This window comes from Loxodonta africana, chromosome 25, assembly GCF_030014295.1.
Source record: "Loxodonta africana isolate mLoxAfr1 chromosome 25, mLoxAfr1.hap2, whole genome shotgun sequence".
Taxonomy (NCBI): Eukaryota; Metazoa; Chordata; class Mammalia; order Proboscidea; family Elephantidae; genus Loxodonta; species Loxodonta africana.
In genome coordinates, this window is record NC_087366.1 from 21,732,587 (window position 1) to 21,752,070 (window position 19,484).

The window sequence follows — 19,484 nt, forward strand, 5'->3', positions numbered from 1 at the left end:
TCATTTGCACGCTCTGTCCCTTTCCTGCTTCAGAGATGTTGCCTTAAATTCCACGTAAGTGTGTCTTGGGGGATGCAGGGTCCCTGGGTTCATTCTCCCCCCTCTCCCTGAGTGCACTAACCCTCCTGTCCTGCCCTCCAGATCGGCGCCAGTGGTGTGCAATAGCCATCCTCTTTGCAGTCCTGCTGGTCGTGCTAGTCCTCTTCTTTGTGCTGTGATGGGGCCCAGGTGCGAATTTCTCCTGCACATGAACTGAGGGCGTCAGGAGACGTGAGCACATGCGCAGCTGTCTACTCACATTCCTGTCCTGAGCACGCACCACTGCACCGCCGCTTCTCCGTGACCCACAATTGAGAGCTCCTCCACTCGGCCGCGGGAAGAGGACACGGAGGACCGCACACTCCCGGCGCTGGCTCCACGACAGAAGCCCTGCGCTGCCTGTCCTGCTCCAAGGACAACTGGCCGCTGCTTTGCCACCCTGGACTCGTTGTACCCGTGGAGGGATCTGAGTGATCCTGAAAAATCAGCAGATCGGCTCATGTTTTGCTGTCGCTCACTTCACCCAACTCTGGCAGCTCTTCCTCTGCTCAGACCCTCCCCACCGCTCAGACAGCGCGCCTCCATCCTGTCAAAGAGAATCCTGTCGTGAATGTGGGGTTCCGGGTGTCTCATTTCCCATCACTGTAGCATTTCTTAGTCCCTGAGAGCTGATTCTTAACGGGGCAGAAGGCTCAGAGCAGTTGTGACAGAAAATGAGTGCTCATTTTTCAGGGATAAGCACTGGGATGGAATTGCTTCTCCAGACACTTTCTGTGAGTGTGTGTGAGAGAAATAACTGATGGAGAATAGTGAAAAGCACTGGGCTTTTGGGGTGCTAACAACCTGTGGCTTTAATAAATGGGAAGAAAGAGCAACGTGACCCTGAATTTGCACAGCTAGAGATCAGAGCCAGAGCCTTGCCGATTTCACCTGGCTGTCTGGGACGTCCTCCCAGAGGTGCAACTTGAATTTTGAGGATGACCCTTAAATATATGGTTGCCGAGCCACTTGGCAGCACACTTGAATGAATTAGGACACTGAATTGTCATGACTGACAGTCATTTTATTTCTGTGGCCTCTACATTGGGGGGCAGTGAGGAGACGGGAGCGGTTAGTACATTTATTACATTTACTCAGAAACTGTCATGACACAAGGCTAGCTCTGGCCCTGACTTTTCTTTCCCTGTGAGTAATGGTGAAGATGGGTAGGTGAACTTGGTTCTCTTTTTCCCTAAGATAACAACTCAATTTTATCACCCATTCAAATAACAGCCAATCCAAATTTAACTGGCAGAGGCTTTAATTGACTTTAAATCGTTAAAACTGCTGAGACACTAACCTTCAAGCTTCTGATTATTTTTTTAAATGTCTCAGATGTACTCGTGTGCACGGGATGTTTTTATAACTCTCCCCATGAATCAGCTAGTAGCAGCTGAACCCCGAGCCAGAGCTTGACTGCAGAGGCTGCGAGGCTGTCTTCTCACCGTCCTCCTTTGCACTTGGAAAGAGCAGCTCCATCCGGAGAGGGTTTTTCTTGCCTTCTCCTTTCTTCATCTTTTGGGTGCATTCCTCAGCACACTTTCACTTTTTTCCTGCTTTGTTTGTATTTTCTGTGTGTTGTTTTCTTTTTTTATGATTTCCAACGATACGCTTGCCTAGCTAACTTATGAATTGCACTTTTTAATATTTGTAACAGTTTTTGAAGAAGGATCTTTGCTACTGTTTAGGATCATGGTAGGTAAGGAAATCTTGTGGATGAAAGCGAAAAGCAAATTTATAAAAAAGGGGGGTGGCTAGCATCCATGTTTATATTCAACTCCGTTTGATAACTAAGAAGTTATCTAAAAAAAAAAAATTATTACAAAGGGCTTCAGAGATATAGGGCACTAGATTATGTTTTATACAGCTCTAAGACTTACTCAGATTGTCTTCCGTAAGCTTAAAACAGGGACGGCCCTTAGGTTTACATTAAAATAGAGAAGTCTTTTGTTAAAAACAAATGTGGACCTTATTTCAGGACTGTGATCTATACTCCCCACATTACCGAACTGTACAACTGGCTTCTTCAAAAATTACCCGATTGCTCCGATTAAAAGCCCTGCTTTTGTCCTGCTGTTACCAGCTTTACTGTGCCAGGCAAAATAGCACGTGTGTCACTACGGCCTGCTTGGAACACACCTGGTCATTAATGAGTAAGATGTTTCCATTCGGTCAGGGACCAAGTTTTGTGACCCTGAAGGCTTGATTATTAAATTCCTGGATAGATTTAGAGTTGACATACTGACCTTGTTGATTGCAGGCGTTTGCTAAACTGGCTATTGGAGACCAGACTCAGGTTGCAGTCAAATAGGGAACTATGTGGAGAGAAAGTTTACTTAAAGTGCAGGCACTGCATGGTGTTCTCTGTGTGGGGTCACTGCTCTCTCCTGCCTCTAAGGAGCTGAATTTATTCATCAGAGTCAGCCTTTCCTCAGGGGAACCTTTGGCCAAGCTGACCTGACCTGGGTCTGAGCCTGTTGTACCTTGACTGGGCAGTCACTGCAGAGCCAGTGGGAATTTGAAGGCCTCCCGCTCAGACTCCAAACTGTGATAGTCAGAGAAGAGGCCAGAACGTATATTTCCTCATTAATGATCCTCATGTTACTGAGCTTCGGAGAGACCCCCAGTGGTCTCTTCTGCTTTCTCCTCTGCCCTGTGTCATAGAGTGAGGAGATGAAGTAGGCAGCGGTGACACCCCCATACATCCTCATAGCAGTTGGGTTTTTTCTTTTTCTGCAGCTTTCTGCACCTAGTCCCATCTTCAGCATTCTTAAAGAACTGGCAGAATGTGATGGATAACAGAGAAAGAGCTTGATGTATGTTTATTGGAAGAACATTTTACTTATCAACTGATTTGGGGGTAGGATGAAGAATGAACCATTGAGAGAGTTTGCCAGAGTGTGAATCCAACTGGAAAACCAAAATACCTTTTGCTTTTAGTCCTAATTTTTGGTCTTGTGTTTGTGTGGGCTGTGAAAAATCACAGTGCTGTGGCCTGTACTACATGGCAATTGGAAGTTGCAATGTGTGTGTGTTACATGTATCTTCCACAATTTCAGAATTCATGCCAGAGCCGAAGGGGGAGAAACTTGGCAACTTGCCTGCTCTCTGCGTTTAGCCAGAGTTAAACAGACTGATGGGTCTGGTAGCCAACAACTTGGCAACTTCTATTCATTCTCACCTCGTGAGATTAAGGGCTGTGAAAAGAAATCTAGTCTAACTCCAACAGAAATCTGTCTCTGTTAAGTATTTTACCTTCTGTAAGGGATAAGGGAAGATGGTGGAGCCAAGATTTTTTCTTTTGGTAATTTCCCTGGTTATAAAGTGAGGCCAGAGGGATACCTATTCCCAGCTACCTTTTTAGAGAATGTATAGCACTGGAAGATCTGAAAATTGAATGATAAATAGTGCGTTGCTTTTCAACTCTGTAGACTTTGTATTATTTGGCTTCACCTTGCGCCACAGGATGAATTTTGTAAATGAAATTTGGAGTGTCTGGAAGACTTAAATTCAAAAATATGGAATACACTACCTCTAGTTCTCCCTCTTTGTCTTCCTCTCTCCGGCATTTCTTTCTTTCCCCAGTTTTTTAAGAATAGTCATAAAGAAGAATGTTCTTTGACCATCACAAAGAGTGAGCAGGTGAAACAAAGGGTTCCCAGATACCCAGATGGCAGTTACTCTGCGCCATCCCTGACCGTGGTCAGGTGCTGAAGACAACGCCCCACTGAAAGGCCTCGTGAGCGAGGCAGCCAGAGGCGCACCCTGGCTTTTCCCAGGTGAGAGGAGACAGTCTTTCTTAATATCCAGCTGTCCTCACCAGCTCCCAGTCTGAAACATATACTTAAAATAACTGAGGTCTTATCCTCATAAAGGAGCCCTGGTGGCGCAGTGGTTAAGAACTTGACTGCTAACCAAAAGGTCAGCAGTCCGAATTCACCAGCTACTCTTTGGAAACCCTGTGGAGCAGTTCTACTCTGCCCTGTAGGGTTGCTATGAGTTGGAATCGACTTGACGGCAGATGGCTTCGTTTTTTTTGTTTTGGTGTTCTCGTAAAGAAGCCCTGGTGGTGTAGTGGTTAAGCGTTCAGCTGTTAACCAACAGGTCAGCGGTTAGAACCTGGCAGCCTCTCTGTGGGAGAAAGATGGGGCAGTCTGCTTCCGTAAACATTACAGTCTTGGAAACCCTATGGGGCAGTTCTGTTCTGTCCTGTAGGGTTGCTATGATTTGGAAGCCACTCAGTGGCAACAGGTTATTCTTGCGAGGCCTGTTGTATGTAAACATGGATACTGTTCTCACCTGTGTTTACTTGATGTGTAACTGTGCTCTCTCTAGGGTTGGACCCAGAAAACCAAGAGAGCTTTGAGTGGCACGACAAGAGTCTTGTTAAACAGCACTGCTGTGAACCAGCATGACTGAAGCCTGGTGCTGGGTAACCTCGGGGCAAGGATATGGCTCCAAAAGAGCTGACTTTTGTAGTTTTCCCCCTTAGATGGTAGACCAAAGGGACTTGTTCAGTGCTCTTGTTTGAGGCCTGAGACAGTGGCAGCTCACTCCAGCTTCCATGGGAGTCATTGGACACATTGCATTCTGAACCTGGCCACTGAGAATCCCACACGCTCTCTGGGACAAGCTTAAGGTATTTAAAGCTGACCTCAGTGACATCAGTTAAGATGGCTGATATTGTCATGCTCACCCCAGGCAATTGGATTTTTTTTTTTTTTTTGCCTTTTGGGCAAATACTGAAGTTCTGAAAGTTTTAGTGGTGCCTTGGACAGGTTGCTGCAATGTATATATTTGGGAGCTCTTTGTTACACTATAGTCTTTCTACTAATACAGATTCTTGGGTCAGGGGAGGGAAGAGAGAAAAAGAACTTGGTTTCCCTCCGACGTGAGCTAACCTGTTGGTGCTGTTTTCCTTCTGACGCTACCTTTGCCCAGAAACGCCTTCCGGGTATCTGTGGATAGTAACTGCGCTCAGTGATTCTTCAAGTCACCTGCCTAACTGCTTAGTCTTAGCACAAACGTTTCATGGCCCGGTTTCCAAACTGCGGCCAGGCCCTTGTGAGAAAGTGTATTTTATCATTTTTTAAAGATTATGAGTTATCAAACATGGAAGCTTCTTGGTTATTCAGGGGGATGTTAGAAATAAGGCCCCTACCTTGGTCGTTGGCTGACCAAAGCTGTCAGGTCCTGTCCCTGCCTGGCCTTGGCGGCAGCCCAGCACTCTGCTCCAGCTGGGCTTATGGGCAGTGCTGGGGTGATGCCAAGTTCAGGGTTGCTCCTTTATGCTCTGCAGAAAGTAAATTTTAGTTCAGACCCTATTACTGAACAGCAAGTGCGATCCTGCCATCGAGGCCTGTTCTGGGAGAGGCACGTGTCTTACTCCTCAGGAAAATAGTCTCTGGTACCCTGTCAACTGTGTGGGTGAGGAGAAGACAGCCACAAAAAAACCCGGTGCTGTCGGTGCCCCTCTAATAAGTTTTTGGAACTGCTTTTTAGGTTCCATACTGGCCCGGCCCAACTCTGGGGAGATGGACTTCAGAGAAAGCCCAGGGCGAGCAGTGGCAAGGGCCAAAGAAACCAAGCTGTATGTGATATGGAGCCCATTTTTATAGGTGAAAATATGCTTTCACTGGCTCATTTATAATTGGAAATTAGTGTAACTCTAAAGTGAAATGTGTAATACAAGGCAAAACTCAACAGGAATAAACCAGTGTATTTTCTCCCCCAAGGATAATGACCCTACATAGTTTTATTTTTAAATGACTAGCAGTTACAAACTGAAGATAAGAGAAAAAGAATGAGAATTTTGCAGATTCCTGGCTGGTTCACAGATGGTCCTTCCTCCCCCTGACAGAATGAGAGAGGGCTCCAGCCCTGGGGCCAGAAGTTTACAGCCCTCTGCTGACAGGTGGATCTTTGGTAGCTCAACACAGTGGGTCTCCAAGTGTGGACTGGGACCAGCAGCCCCAGCAGCCGGGGGACTTGTTAGAAATGCAAGTCTCAGGCCCCATCCCAGACCTGCAGATCAGCCCCCTGGGAGTGGGCCCAGTTGTCAGTTTTCACAAGCTCTCCAGATGGCTCTGACACTCAAGCTCAGGTTTGCGAACCACTGTTGCAGTGGAGTTGAGGCTACAGTCAGCCATGCCTGCAAAAAGATTGGGTTTGATTGTCACCCTGACATGAAACAGAATTTGATGACACTACAAACCTGAAAACATTTTTCTAATACTCGTTTTAAGAAAGAAATCTCAGCCAGCCATCCTAAAAGGTGATATTTTTACTCCCTGAAGTATATTAGTAACATTTCTTACTTCTCTTGAAATCATGTTACAACTGTGTAAGGAATACTGTTCAGTATTAAAGAGAACTGGAGAGACCATGAGCTTTGTCCTGAGGTTGTTCTGGTTTGTTGTTATTGTTTTTAGTTCTTTTCATGCCTAAACACAGCTCCCTCCTTACAGACACAGACACACACACACACACACACGAGTAAACATGCATATACCTAAGGTGGGAAAAGTTTGTGGCTGCTGGAAGATCTGAATTATAAATTGTGCTTTCTCTGGCCAAGCAAGTTATATGAACTCTTCCCAAATCACCGTATTATATATTCAAAATATTAGCCAGCCCAGAGTTTCGGTTGGGACAAGGGATCTGCGAGAGCAGAGAGACTGTTTCTCTTGTACTAAAGTGCTGGTGTAAGTGGTCAAACCCATCCCGCAAACGAGGAAGTCAGTTCTGTCCCCACCTGCAGATGCAGCACTTCTTCCTCTAACCCCAGCCCCCAGAGCTAAGGCAGACCTCCCAGATTAAAAGGGCACAGTCCTCCAGACTGACGAGAAGTCTGCCCGTGTCCTCCGACGTCAGCCGCAAGCTTGGGAGCCCCCATGACACCCTCACTTTCGACCTGCTGGCTACAAATTTGAGGGTTCCCTCTATAAGCTTGGGTCCCCAGGTGGGATACAAGCCATAAGCTTGAGTCCCCAGGTGCCCCTCGCTTCTGATCCCCTGGCTTGGGTTTGCAAGTCGAGTTCGCAAAAGTGTCTCAGAATTCAGGAAAGCGCTGTACTTAAAAGATGACAGTTTTATTAGAGCAAAAAGGACACAAATGAAGAGACACAAAGGACAAGGTCTGGGAGGGTTCTCAGCTTGGAGTTTCCATGTTCTAAAGGACATGCTACCCTCTCCTCTGCATTGATGTCTTTCACCATCCAGGAAGCCCATGGAGCTTCAGTATCCAGAGCCTTTATTGGGGTCTCATTTCATAGGCATGGTTGATTGAATTAAGCCCCCCTCCCCTGAGATCAGCTGATATCACTCAGAACAGTCTTTCTGGCCTGGCCATCCGCCACCTGAGAATCAGTCATTAGCATAAACCCTCAGGTGGGGGCTGGCTGCCTCATCAGAGACACTTCAATCACTGGGGAAATCCCAAGGGTTTAGAGGTTATTTATCAGGAAGCCAGGGCAAAGACCAAATACTTTGGGTAAAGCTAAAATCTTTACCCCACAGCAGGCAAACAAGAATATTGGCTGACTGAATTCATGGTTGAAAGAGCCTGCCCTAAATTCTATGTGGGCTGAGGCTACACAAGCCCCTTAAGGGTGGGAATCTTAATCATTTCATCTGCCACCATCATCCTTGCTAATATGAATTGAGCACCTTCTTTGTGCCTGGTGGTGGAGTGGTTAAGCATCTGGCTGCTAACTGAAAGGTCAGCGGTTCAAACCCACCAGTTACCCTACTGGAGAAAGATGTGGCAGTCTGCTTCCATAAAGATTACAGCCTAGGAAACCCTATGGATCAGTTCTACTCTGTCCTATAGGGTCTCTATGAGCTGGAATAAACTCGATGGCAGTGGGTTTGGTTTGGTTTATGTGCCAGGGACCCTCTAAATGCTTTATCTGTATTAACTCATCTACTATTTAAAATGACTGAAGTTAGGAAATTTCCTCATCCAGCATCTGAAATTTGCAGAAGAGGAAACTGAGACACAGAGAAGTAACTTTCTCAAGGTTACATGGCTAGGAAGTGGCGAAGCTACTTATTGTGCTCACAGTGCCTCGCACAGAAACTGGCATATCAGTGCTCCCTGAATCCTCAGCTTGATTACTGCCAAGCAGTTATAATAGCTAGAAGGCATAAAGCTAAATATATGTACTCACCAGCATTGCTAGAAGAATGAGTGTTTGAGTTATGCTTAATATTTAAGGAAGAAAGGGTTTAGGAGGAAGAAATGGACCATTTCGTTCCTGGATAAAAGCCTATCACCTCCCCCTACCCCAAAGGGTACCTGTGAGCTATGTGTCTGGGACAAAGGGAACGGTCTTGCGTCTACAAAGCTATAGGGCTCTTGTTCCATTAGTTGCTCAGCGCCTTTGATTCTACTCGTGGCTTTGCTGGGCAGGAAAAGAGCATTTTGCTGTCATTCAAGAGGTCCCCACTGGCTGTAATTCTTACATAAAACTCTTGTTGAAAATGTTAAAAGGCACATGTGTAATAAACACAGCTTGACCAAAGTAAACGATGCCACTAAGAAGTGCACAAGTGAAAAGGATGTTTGTCCTAAAGAATATGACATTTATAATTTGGCAACAACACCAAGAACCAAAATACGAGTGTATGGTCACATATGTAGGTGTATAGGCATATGGGAGCATAGTAAGTACAGGTATGTACATATGTGCGCATAGTTAACCCAGTGCGTCTATATGTACCTGTACATATAAATGTGTGTGCATGCATATATATTTATAGATGACAAAGTTACAGATTCTTCTCAGACATAACCAAATACCTTGTGAGATGAGTTTTCTGGGTTTAAAGACTTAGGACCTTAGTCTCATGGGACAACTCAATCAATTGGCATAATACAGTTCACAAAGTTCATGTTCTGCCTTATAGTGAGTAGCATCTGGGGTCTTAAAGGCTTGTGAGCAGCCATCTAAGATACATTATTGGTCTCTACTCATCAGGAGCAAAACAGAGAGAAGGAAACCAAAGTGCCAGAGAAGAAACTAGTCTACAGGGCTAATAGCCTACATGAGCCATGGCATCATCTACGCTGAGACTAGAAAAACTAGATGGTGCCCAGCTACCATTACCAACCATTCTGATCAGGGCCACAGAAGGTGAACCCTGATAACACAGGAAAAAAATGTGGGTCAGAACTCAAATTCTTAAAAAGTCTAGATGTACTGAGCCAGTTGAGACTAGATGACTCCCTGAGACTATTGCCCTAAAATCCCCTTTAAACCCTGAACCAAAACTATTTATTCCGAGGTCATCTTTTAGCAAAATAACAGATTGGCACACAAAATAAAGGATATTACCCATGAGTATGGTAGTCCATTAAAAAACATCTATATGAGACCAAAAGGTCAACATTTACTCTAAAACAAAGATGAGAAGATAAGGGAGCAGGGAAACTAGAGTACTGGAAATGGAACAACCAGAATATAAGTAAAGAGAATGTTGACACGTGAAAAATGAAAGGTCATTAAACAAGTTGTGTAGAATTGTCAAATGGGAGCCTAATTTGCTTTGTAAACTTTCATTGAAAACACAATATCTAAAAAAAATTCCTCAGCCTTAGGGGGCAGGGAATTTATGTTAATGTTGGAGGAACAACTCAGAAAAGGAGGGTCAGAATGGTTACACAACTCAAAGAATGTAATCAGTGTCACTGAATGGTACATGTAGAAACTGTTGAATAGGCACGAGTTTTGCTGTGTATATTCTCAACAAAATAAATAAAATTATTTTTAAAAAGATGTTGAAAGGCAAGACCTGAGGCAAAAATGAGATTCACAGGTAAACCCTCCCATGCTGTCAAAATGGTTCATTGTCCCAGAGACAGTTTTTAAATCAGTAAGGCACGTTCTTGGCACCTCCACAGTGTCAACTGTCTGGCTTTAAAGGGATCCTTCCTCCCAAAGTGCTGATAGAGAGTGAAGTAGCAGTTTGTTTGGTGCAGGTGCAGGCAAAGCCTGAACACAAACATCATCACAAATACACTAGTCAGAGACAGACTGATGGTCTCCAAAAGCCACCTTGGATGTATACTCCCAAATCCAGCCTCTTTGACTTTGAATTGGTATTCCCTGTCTCAATCCCTCCCTACCCCCTTTCTCTTGCCCATCTCCCTACACACACCATTATGCTTTCTGTCTCTATGCACAAAAGTTCACATTAAGATTGGCTGGTCTTTGGGAAGGGGTCAGCAACTCTTCTGGGAGCAAACATCCCAAATTTTGTCATCTAAATAGTAGCTGTTGTAGGCTAGGTTCTCTAGAGAAGCAAAACCAATAAAGCCTGTAAATATATATAGAGATTTATTTCAAGAAAATGGCTCACACAGTTGTAGAGGCTGGAAGTCCCAAGTCCGTGGGTCAGGATAGAGGCTTCTCCTGACTCGTAGCCTCAGGGGCTGGTGAACCCAAGATCAGCAGGTCAGAGAATAGAGCTGTTGCTCACAGGCTGCAAAGATCGAGGAATCCCAAGATCGGCAAGCACTGCAGGGAAGCTGCTAGCTCAAGTCCCAAGAACCGGATGTCAGATGAGCAGGAGCCAGCTACAGGATCCAGAGAGAGCAAAAGCCCACGAGCCAAGGCTAGCCAGAATGTCCACTTAACTCGATGCAGGCCACATGCTCAAAGAAACTTCCTTTCAACTGATTGGCTACTCACAGCAGATCCCATCATGGAGATGATCACATTATATCAAATCTCATCGTGGAACTGATCACATCATAGTGATACACAACCTTGTAGCTAATACTTGTAGCCAATATTTGATGAGAATTTCTGAATTGCTGGGCAGGTCTTTGACCAAAGCAGTAGGGACACAGTGGGGAGCAAACATTGTTTTCACATAGTTCTCACAACTCAATGAAAGAAATGCTGTTGAGGCCTATTTTACACATGAAACCTGAGGCATGGGGCAATTAAGGAATTTGCCCAAGGATACAGCTAGTAAAAGGAGGCCCAGTGTCCAAATGCTTTAGCACTCTGCTGTTAACTAGAAGGTTGGCAATTCGAATCCATCAGTTGCTCAGAGGGAGAAAAGACCCGGTGATCTGCTCCCATAAAGATTACAGCTTAGGAAACCTGATGAGTCAGTTCTGCTCTGTCCTGTAGGGTCACTGTGAGTCAGAATCAACTCGACGGCACCCGACAATAACAGCTAGAAACACTGGTGGTGTAGTGGTTAAGTGCTACTGCTGCTAACGAAAAGGTCGGCAGTTCGAGTCTACCAGGTGCTCCTTGGAAACTCTATGGGGCAGTTCTACTCTCTCCTATAGGGTTGCTGAGTCGGAATCAACTTGACAGCAATGAGTTTGGTTTTTTTCTTAAAGTGGTAGTTAGAACTGGAACCCAGGTCAGACTGGACCATTATGAGGTTTCCCTTACAGGTAAATGATGTCAGTGGTGGCAGGCAGATGTTTCACTAAGCCATCTCTCCAATCTGAGAACTGGTAAAGCTGAGGAGCGGGGCTGAAGGATCAAAAAAGCTATACAAGTTGGTGGTAGAATAACTCCTAGAAGTGCATAAGATAAAACCATGGATACCAATTGCCTTAGACTTGACCATGTTTTAAACTTTATAAGCCTGTTGTAGATGTAAGGAGCTCAGGCAGGCCCACCTTATAGAAAATGTTTTGTAGCTTTTGTTGTTTATCTGGATGGAAATGTGCAAAGAGTGAGTGAGTTAAGCCCCTTCGTGTATAAACTCAGAAAAGGCTGCTAGCTCTTCTGGAAAACCTTTCTCTCACCAGGCAGAGCGGGGCCTCTTTCCTCCAGGCTTCCCTCATAGCCCTTGGCCCACTGGTTTGTCATTTTTTTTCAGAGTTGTCTCCACCCTGGGGATGTGGGCATCCCAAGGGCAGGCTGGGCTTTTACCTAGCACCCGGCACCTGGCCAGACCCCTGACGGCAGTTTGTATGAGTAGGAGAGTGAGTCCGGTTTACAGAAGGACAAGACAAAGGCAGGCTGGCAGGCAGGCCAGCAACCACAGGAAAGCCTGGATACCCTCCAGGACTGGCAGGACAGCTGTTAAGCCCTGGCTCCCATGGGCAGAGTCTCAGAGCCAATCCCAGTGGCCCTTCCTCCCAGTCCAGCACTCTGACCTGGCTAAACCCACAGCCTGAGAAAGCTGGGCAGCTCTGCTTGCCAAGGAAGGCTGTTGCCATTTCTAAGCAGGTGCTTTGGCTCTATGGGAACAAGGGAAACTTCATAGAGCCTTTTGAAAAGCTCCAGAAGCAGCCTAGAGATTGGTGGTGGAAAATAGCCTGGGCAGAAGGGTTAGGGAAGTTCCATTGTGGCCAAGTAAGTTTGGTAGAGGATAAGCAAGCAATTCTACATGAAAAGAGCCACAATAAAGAGCCAGTGGTACAAGATTCTGTGGGGGCAAAGGGGCAGGGCCTAAGTCTGGCATGCTTCCCAGAGCAGCTCCCTCTAAGATTTGTGAGAGCCACCAGGGGGTCAGGGTGGCCTGGGGGAAGGGCACTCCAGCAAAGGCACATAAATAAGCATAAAGGAATGAGTGGGTGAATGAAGGGTTGGGGAACCAACCACAGCTCCTGCCAACAAATACCTGCGCAGGAATCCTGCTGCCCTGTGGGAAGGGAGCGCCCAGAGGCCAGTTTGGAGAACCGGGAAATCCAGTCACGTTACTGCACTCTGTTGGTGGGTCATGGGCCTTTTCTTGGTGACCTAAGATCACAGGCACGAGGATGCCTCTTCTCCTCAGAGGTCAGACACACCCAGACCAGCTGTTATTCAGCGCTTGCTCCATGCTGTCCCCTCCTCGGCCCCACCCCCAAGCTGGGGAAGGTTTCTTCAGTCCACACTGGAGAGCCCCAGACCAAGACTGAGGAGGTCAGCCTGGTGGAGCCAGGTGGAGCGCAGGCACCACGGGGGAGCCTGAAGCAGCCTCTCCAGCCTTGGCCCAGAAGGCATTTTCTTCTGCCTTCCTCCAGAGCCAGGGCAGTAGGAAGACTTTATAACTCAGGAGACACTCACACACACACCTGAAATAAACATTTCCCGAACAAAACCTACCCTTGCTTTGTATGGAAACCCTGGTGGTATAGTGGTTAAGAGCTACAGCTGCTGTCCAAAAGGTCGGCAGTTCGAATCCACCAGGAACTCCTTGGAAACCCTATGGGGCAGTTTTACTTTGTCCTATAGGGTCACTATGAGTCAGAATCAACTCAACGGCAAGGGGTTTATGTACTGGACTACTAACCAAAAGGTTGTTGGTTCAAACTCACTCATCCACTCTGTGGAAGAGAGGCCTGGAGATCTGCTTCCATAATGATTATAGTCATGAAAACCCTGTGGAGCAGCTCTACTCAGTAACACTTGGGGTCACTATGTGTCAGAATCCACTCCACAGAATGGGTTTTGGTATGTGTGTGTGTGTATGTGTATATCAGTACTGGTCTTGACTCCTAAAACTGATTTTATGACTGTGTTGTAACTGCAATTTGCAAACGCTTCTCTGGAAAGGCATGGTCTGCCTGCCCTTCTCCCCCACCCAGTGGGAAGGTGGGGAGCTCCAACCCCATGGAAAATGGAACTTAAGGCCCTCTTTCCCCCCCAACTCCAGCCCTCATGGAAGTTAGAGGTGGGCAGGCACAGCCTGGCCTCCCAACAGGTCCAAGTCACCCAGGCAGTAAGTACCCTCTGTGCTGGGCTGCTGCTCTGACCCACAGTCCATGTGGGGCAGGGAGGGGAGTGCTGGAGGGCCTCTGAATGAGGAGATCTACAGATGGGCCCCAGGATGGTGGAAGGAGGCCCAGCTGGAGTTGCAGAGGGCTAGGTTCAAATCCTGCCTCTATTAATTATTTGCTGTTGTGACCCTGGATAAGCGGTTTAACCTGAGCCTGGGATTCCTCGTTTGTAACGGGGAAATAGTAATCCCTCCCTCACAGAGTTGCTGCAACGATTCAAGACTGTGTCCTTAGTGTGCCTAACACAATTTTGGATTATTTGTGGAGCAGGCAGAACAGGAAGGAGGGCACAGCTACTGTACCCCCAATTTCCCAGAATAACCTTGATTTCCAAAATTCTAGCGGTGCCTGGGACCAGTGCTGGCCCGGGATTGCCTCGTTTTCTCCTCCCATCCCTCCTGCCAACTCCAGCTTAGCCTCCGGGAGGCTCCAGCCTCGCTCTTCCAGCGCCTCCACCATCGCCTTTGAGCAAACCGCCGTCACCGAGCCGTTACCGAGTCTGTCAGTCTCCCCCTCGTCTGCCTAACCTTGCGTTCCTGGAAAGCAGAGTCAGGGTCGTCTTCATCTGGGCTCTGGCACAGAAGCCTATGTTCGCGTTTGGGTTGCTCGGTGAGTGTCTAAAGCCCACCCTCTGTGAAACCTCAGGCTCCAGCCAACGCCCCCCACTGCTCTCCCCCCTTCCCCACCCCCGGCCTCTCGCCACGAAGTGGCCTTGGCGTGAAGGCCGCGACGTCCCCGAGGCGGGAAAAGGCGCCCCCTGCCTCCTGGCGGCCCCCTGGCAGGGAAGGCGCAGCGGGTGGGGAGCTGGAGGGTGCACACTCGGCCACCCCATGCCCTGCCGTCCTGACTTGCAGGCGGCTTGAGCGCGGGAGAAAAGCTGCTCTCCGGAGGACGCGGGGCGGAACCGGGGCGGGAAGGCCGCTGCATGCAGTCACATCCTGGTTGCAGCCGCGGCCGTCTCGGGGCACAGGGTCTGGTTAGAGTTAGTAAACTAGATCTTTTTTTAAGTAGGAAGGCTGTGATGGTCCCGTGTGTGATGCAGAGTGGGCAAGCTTCTAGATCAGCAGATGTAGGTGGGGGTGGGGTCAAACAGAAGACTGGAGGAAACAGAGCTCCCTCCCGCACACCTCAGGGACCCCGTTTTACTTTATCCCAGAGAGGAGCTGGAATGCATGGAAAGGGTGCCTTCTGCCCCGTTGGAATTAGAGCCAGGTTGGTCTATCCTACAGTCCAGAGGCTGGGGGAGCCTCCACTGCCCTGGGGGGAGGGAGGGAGAGGCTGCAGTGGGAAGAGTGGGCCCCCTGAGTCAGAAGTCAGAGGGGCCGGGTTTGAACATGCTGTCATTGTCCTGGAACTTCATCTATGAAAATGAAGTCAATAAGCAGAACCTACCTCATTTAAAACAACAACAAAAAAAACCGCATTGCCGTAGAGTCAATTCCGACTCATAGTGAACCTACAGGACAAAGTAGAACTGCCCCACAGGGGTTTACAAGGAGCACCTGGTAGATTCAAACTGTGGACCTTTTGGTTAGCAGCCATAACTCTTAACCACTAGGCCACCAGGGTTTCCGGATCTATCTCATAGAACTATTTTAAGGACTAAATGAGAGGTGTCAAGAGCCTGGCCCAGCACCTGGCAGGTAATAGATGCAAGTGCTTAACACTCCTTAGAGACCTTTCCCTGCCCCCTCCCAGCCCTAGCACCGCACTTTCATTTCCTCCCAGCTGGGGCTGTGAATCAAGGTGTGTTTTCCATACAGAGAAAACAGGTGTCCTTCACCCCCTGAAGCGTTTTCAACATGAAATTTCTCTAGAGATCCATGACCTTAAGGTCAGCAATTGATGTACAGGAGCTGCTTGGGTTTCCTCCCACTTCTAGTTTCCTGCTGTGGGGCCATGTCTACACTTTGGGGGGCCCAGTGTCCTCTTTAGAGCCTGAAGCCCCAAGCACTTGTTCCACTGGCCCCTCTGTTCACCTCCTAGAGCCACCCCCATTCCTCCTTCACCCCCCTACCCCAGGCCAACCCCAGCCTCCCCATCCTGCTGTGCTGTGGGGCTCTAGGCACCCCTCTCTCATCCCCCAGCTTCTAGAGCAGTAATGGGAATAAAGATTTTAACTGGCTCTCTGGAACCAGAGAGCACTCACCCCCCCAACACACACACACACACACACACACACACACACACACACACTCTCTCTGCAGCATTGCCTCTCCCCGACACATGCCATCGCCTTTTCCTCAGGCCAGACATGTCCTTCAGTAACTGCCTTGCCTGTTGAAAGCTGCCCATGACATTCATTTTAACTGACTGGGCTGAATGCTTGTGCTTTACCACAGCCTGCACCCCGCCAAGTTCTAAAACAGCCCTGGGGCTGCCTGCTCCACCACCCCACCCTCTGGTGCACCCTTCTCTCCTGCTCAGAAGCACACCTCACCAAGGGCGCCTCTTCCAGGCAAACAAGTATCTCCGGAGGCTTCTGCATCTATACTGGCTATAAACCTAACCCTGAGGGCCTCCCTGGCCTTCCCCTCCATCACACCCAGCACAGCCCGCTGATAGTGCCTGTGCCCCACTTCCACCCCATCCCAGCCCCTGCTCATGGCTAGTGGAGGTGAAGTGAGTGAGTGGCCCAGATTTTGCAACTCAGTGGGAGAAGCTTCAGCTTGGCTGTTTAATAATTTAAAACTGACACATGGTCATCCACTCCATGTTCCAATTTTCTGGTCAGTGTCGAAGCCCAGAGTAAGAGCCCGTGCTTTCTGCTCACTGGGCCTCACCGCTGCCTGCCTGCCTGTCTGCCCACCCACAGCTGCCAACAGGGAGGTCTGGCAGAGCATGTGACCGGGGCAGCCTGGCACCAGCTGCAGCTCTGTCTCCAAGCTCAACAGAACTCAAAGACTCTCCACCTGGGCAGAAGCAGAGGGTGGCATGGGGCTGGGCTGGCCATCCCTCTGGCTGGAGTGTGGCTGCCACAGATGCCTTTCCCTGAAATTAGCCAGTTTCATTTTTTTCCCTCCGAACTTATAATCAAAATTTCCCCAAAATTCTTAAATATTCTGGCTACTGAGTAACATCTCTCAGATGTCCTTATACCCAGGAGCCGTGTACAACTCTGTCACAACATACGCCCCAATTTTTGGTTTTGGAATGTATGGTCAATGCTGCAAGGCCGTGCAGGACACTGCCCAGTTCTAGATAAAGAGCAAAAAATGGTAGTAGGGAGAAATGTGGCCAAGCACTTTCTTTGGTTCTGGAATGCTGGGGGCTGGCAGAGCCTCTGACAGAGCGGGATGGCACCCAGGAAGCGAGGCCAGCTCTCTGAGACCCACCAAAGGATTCACTGAATCTCTCCTCCTGCCAACAAAGCAAAGATACTGACACGACCACTGACACAGAAAGGGGCCCATATTTTCTTTCCCCAGTTTTGCATAGATTAATAGCCTTAAACAAAATACACAAACAGGCTCCCTGCCTCTCCCTAGAGTGTCCATCACGGAAGCCTGCCATAGCCCAAGGGGCTAGATGCCACCGTGATCTGTGTTTTCCATCAACAAAGCAGCTCTGTGCAGCACATTCCCAGCCTTCCCCATTGGGGGAGTTCAGGGCTTCTGCGTGGTGACAGTGAGAGCAACAGCCCCTCTGATCACCGTGGGACAGGCCTCTGCCTCAGCACACGGACCGATAAGCTCTCTGCGTGGGCCAGGAGCTCCTTAATGTGGGCCAAGCCCAGCCCTGCCACCTTGGCCCCGTTCACCTCCAGGAGCTCATCGCCCACCCCCAGCAGCCCCGAGTACAGCTTGGCCGTGCTCGCATCAGCCATCTCCTGCACGTAGATCCCTGCAGAGGAAAACAGGAGAATTTAGCAAATGAAATCCAAACCAGAGATATGCATATCTGTGGAATGCTGACCAGGTTGGCACTGTTTGTATGTATGTGGGGGAGGAAGCTCGGACAGGGCACTTCTGCACCCCCACACAAACCTCTCATTCTGTCTCACAACCACAGCTGTTTTCATACACACATATAGTGTATCCACCTCCATGGGATAACTTCATTTCTCCACCTCCTCTTTGAAAATGGAAATGCGTCTAGTGCAAATACCTCTGTGGGAATAAGCTAGGCTTATCTTTTCTGAGATGAGTTTTTATTGCCAAAAAGGAAAGAAAATACTTTTTAAACATGAATTGAGAAAAATACCTACTTGGTGCCTTGGATCTACAGATAAGATCCAGTTGCTGCCCTCAAGGAGGCCAGAGGTAGCATAAAGGCCGGGGGAGGGGGGTCGTAAGATGCCATCGAAGTAGTGAAAGTGGCTGGGCCCTGATCCAGACCTGGTTTGTGTCATAGTATTGCCTAAGACTAACTGGGACTTCAGTCTTACTCAAATATGGTTCCTCACTTGGGATTTGGAAGCATCTGGGAAAAAGCCGGGGAGAAAAAAAAAATTGTAACCCTTATTTTTTTTTTTTTTATAACCCTTATTTTTAAAGCCCTTTGCTCACTGTTCTTCTTCTGTATGTTTCTATAATGCTCTCTAATCCCATAAGATATAAGTCACTATTATGCTATCAAAATACATATGTCTAAGCACTCATAATATGAATTTAGAAACATATCTGCCTTTGTGAGGTTAACATTAATTATGTAAGTCATTAGAAACCAGTAAGTCATGAGAAAGTTTAGAAAATTTCTGAACTGAAAGAGAAACATAGAAGCATGTGAAGAATGTGGTAAACAACCTTTAAGTTAAGTTGACTTAACTGTGATAAACGAAGACACAGTTAATATTTATAAACTAGCCTTGAGACATAAGTCCAAACCACCTCCCTAATATTTAACCTTGAAGAAAAGATGCACCATTTGGCTAATCTCTAACCCTGGAGAAAAGACATAACATACTAGTACTTGATGTCACACTGGCCCTTGTCATATGGAGCCAAGGTGACAATTTCACATATAAACTCTAAATTTTGCTCACTATCTGAGAGAAGGAAGAGGCAAACCCTGAGAACCTGCTGAGACTCTCTCCACCGCTGCCGACCTCAGACCCTAGCTACAAGGGACCTCCACCAAGTTTGAGCTGTGGTTAAGCCTCACTCCTGAGACCTTTTGTTAAAGGTAAAAGCCTAAAGTTTAAATATTTGAACTCTAACCATTGAACTCCCCCACGTGTCTGTCAGTTTGTCTTACTGTGGGGGCCTGTGTGTTGCTGTGATGCTGAAAGCTATGCCACCAGTGTTCAGATACCAGCAGGATCACCCATGGAAGACAGGTTTCAGCTGAGCTTCCAGACTAAGACAGACTAAGAAAGAAGGACCCAGCAGTCTACTTCTGAAAAGCATTAAAACCCAAAAAACCAAAATCCACTGCCATAGAGTCGATTCCAACTCACAGCGACCCTATAGGACAGAGTAGAACTGCCCTGTAGAGTTTCCAAGGAGTGCCTGGCGGATTCGAACTGCCGGCCTTTTGGTTAGCAGCCGTAGCTCTTAACTGCTACGCCACCAGGGTTTCCGAAGCATTAGCCAGTGAAAACCTTATGAATAGCAGTGGAACATTGTCTGATATAGTGCTGAAAGATGAGCGCCCCAGGGTGGAAGGCACTCAAAAGATGACTGGGGAAGAGCTGCCTCCTCAAAGTAGAGTCGACCTTAATGAC

At 47.7% G+C, this 19,484-nt stretch overlaps 2 protein-coding genes across 6 annotated transcripts in view; one reads left to right on the plus strand and one right to left on the minus strand.

The window, feature by feature from the left end:
* STX6 (syntaxin 6) overlaps positions 1 to 6,466 on the plus strand; it is a 56,295-nt gene extending 49,829 nt beyond the window's left edge. For 2 of the 4 annotated variants that reach the window (XM_064276561.1, XM_023549218.2), the window contains one exon: positions 4,414 to 6,466. In XM_064276561.1, the coding sequence (XP_064132631.1) occupies positions 4,414 to 4,493 (80 nt within the window). In that variant the 3' untranslated portion in view covers positions 4,494 to 6,466. Of the gene's footprint in view, positions 1 to 141 lie in introns of all 4 variants that reach the window. The other 2 variants (XM_064276562.1, XM_003410971.4) reach the window with 1 other exon arrangement.
* A 3,786-nt stretch (positions 6,467 to 10,252) lies between these two features.
* KIAA1614 (KIAA1614 ortholog) overlaps positions 10,253 to 19,484 on the minus strand; it is a 54,462-nt gene continuing 45,230 nt past the window's right edge. For both annotated transcript variants that reach the window (XM_064276560.1, XM_064276559.1), the window contains one exon: positions 10,253 to 17,662. In XM_064276560.1, the coding sequence (XP_064132630.1) occupies positions 17,469 to 17,662 (194 nt within the window). In that variant the 3' untranslated portion in view covers positions 10,253 to 17,468. The remainder of the gene's footprint in view (positions 17,663 to 19,484) is intronic.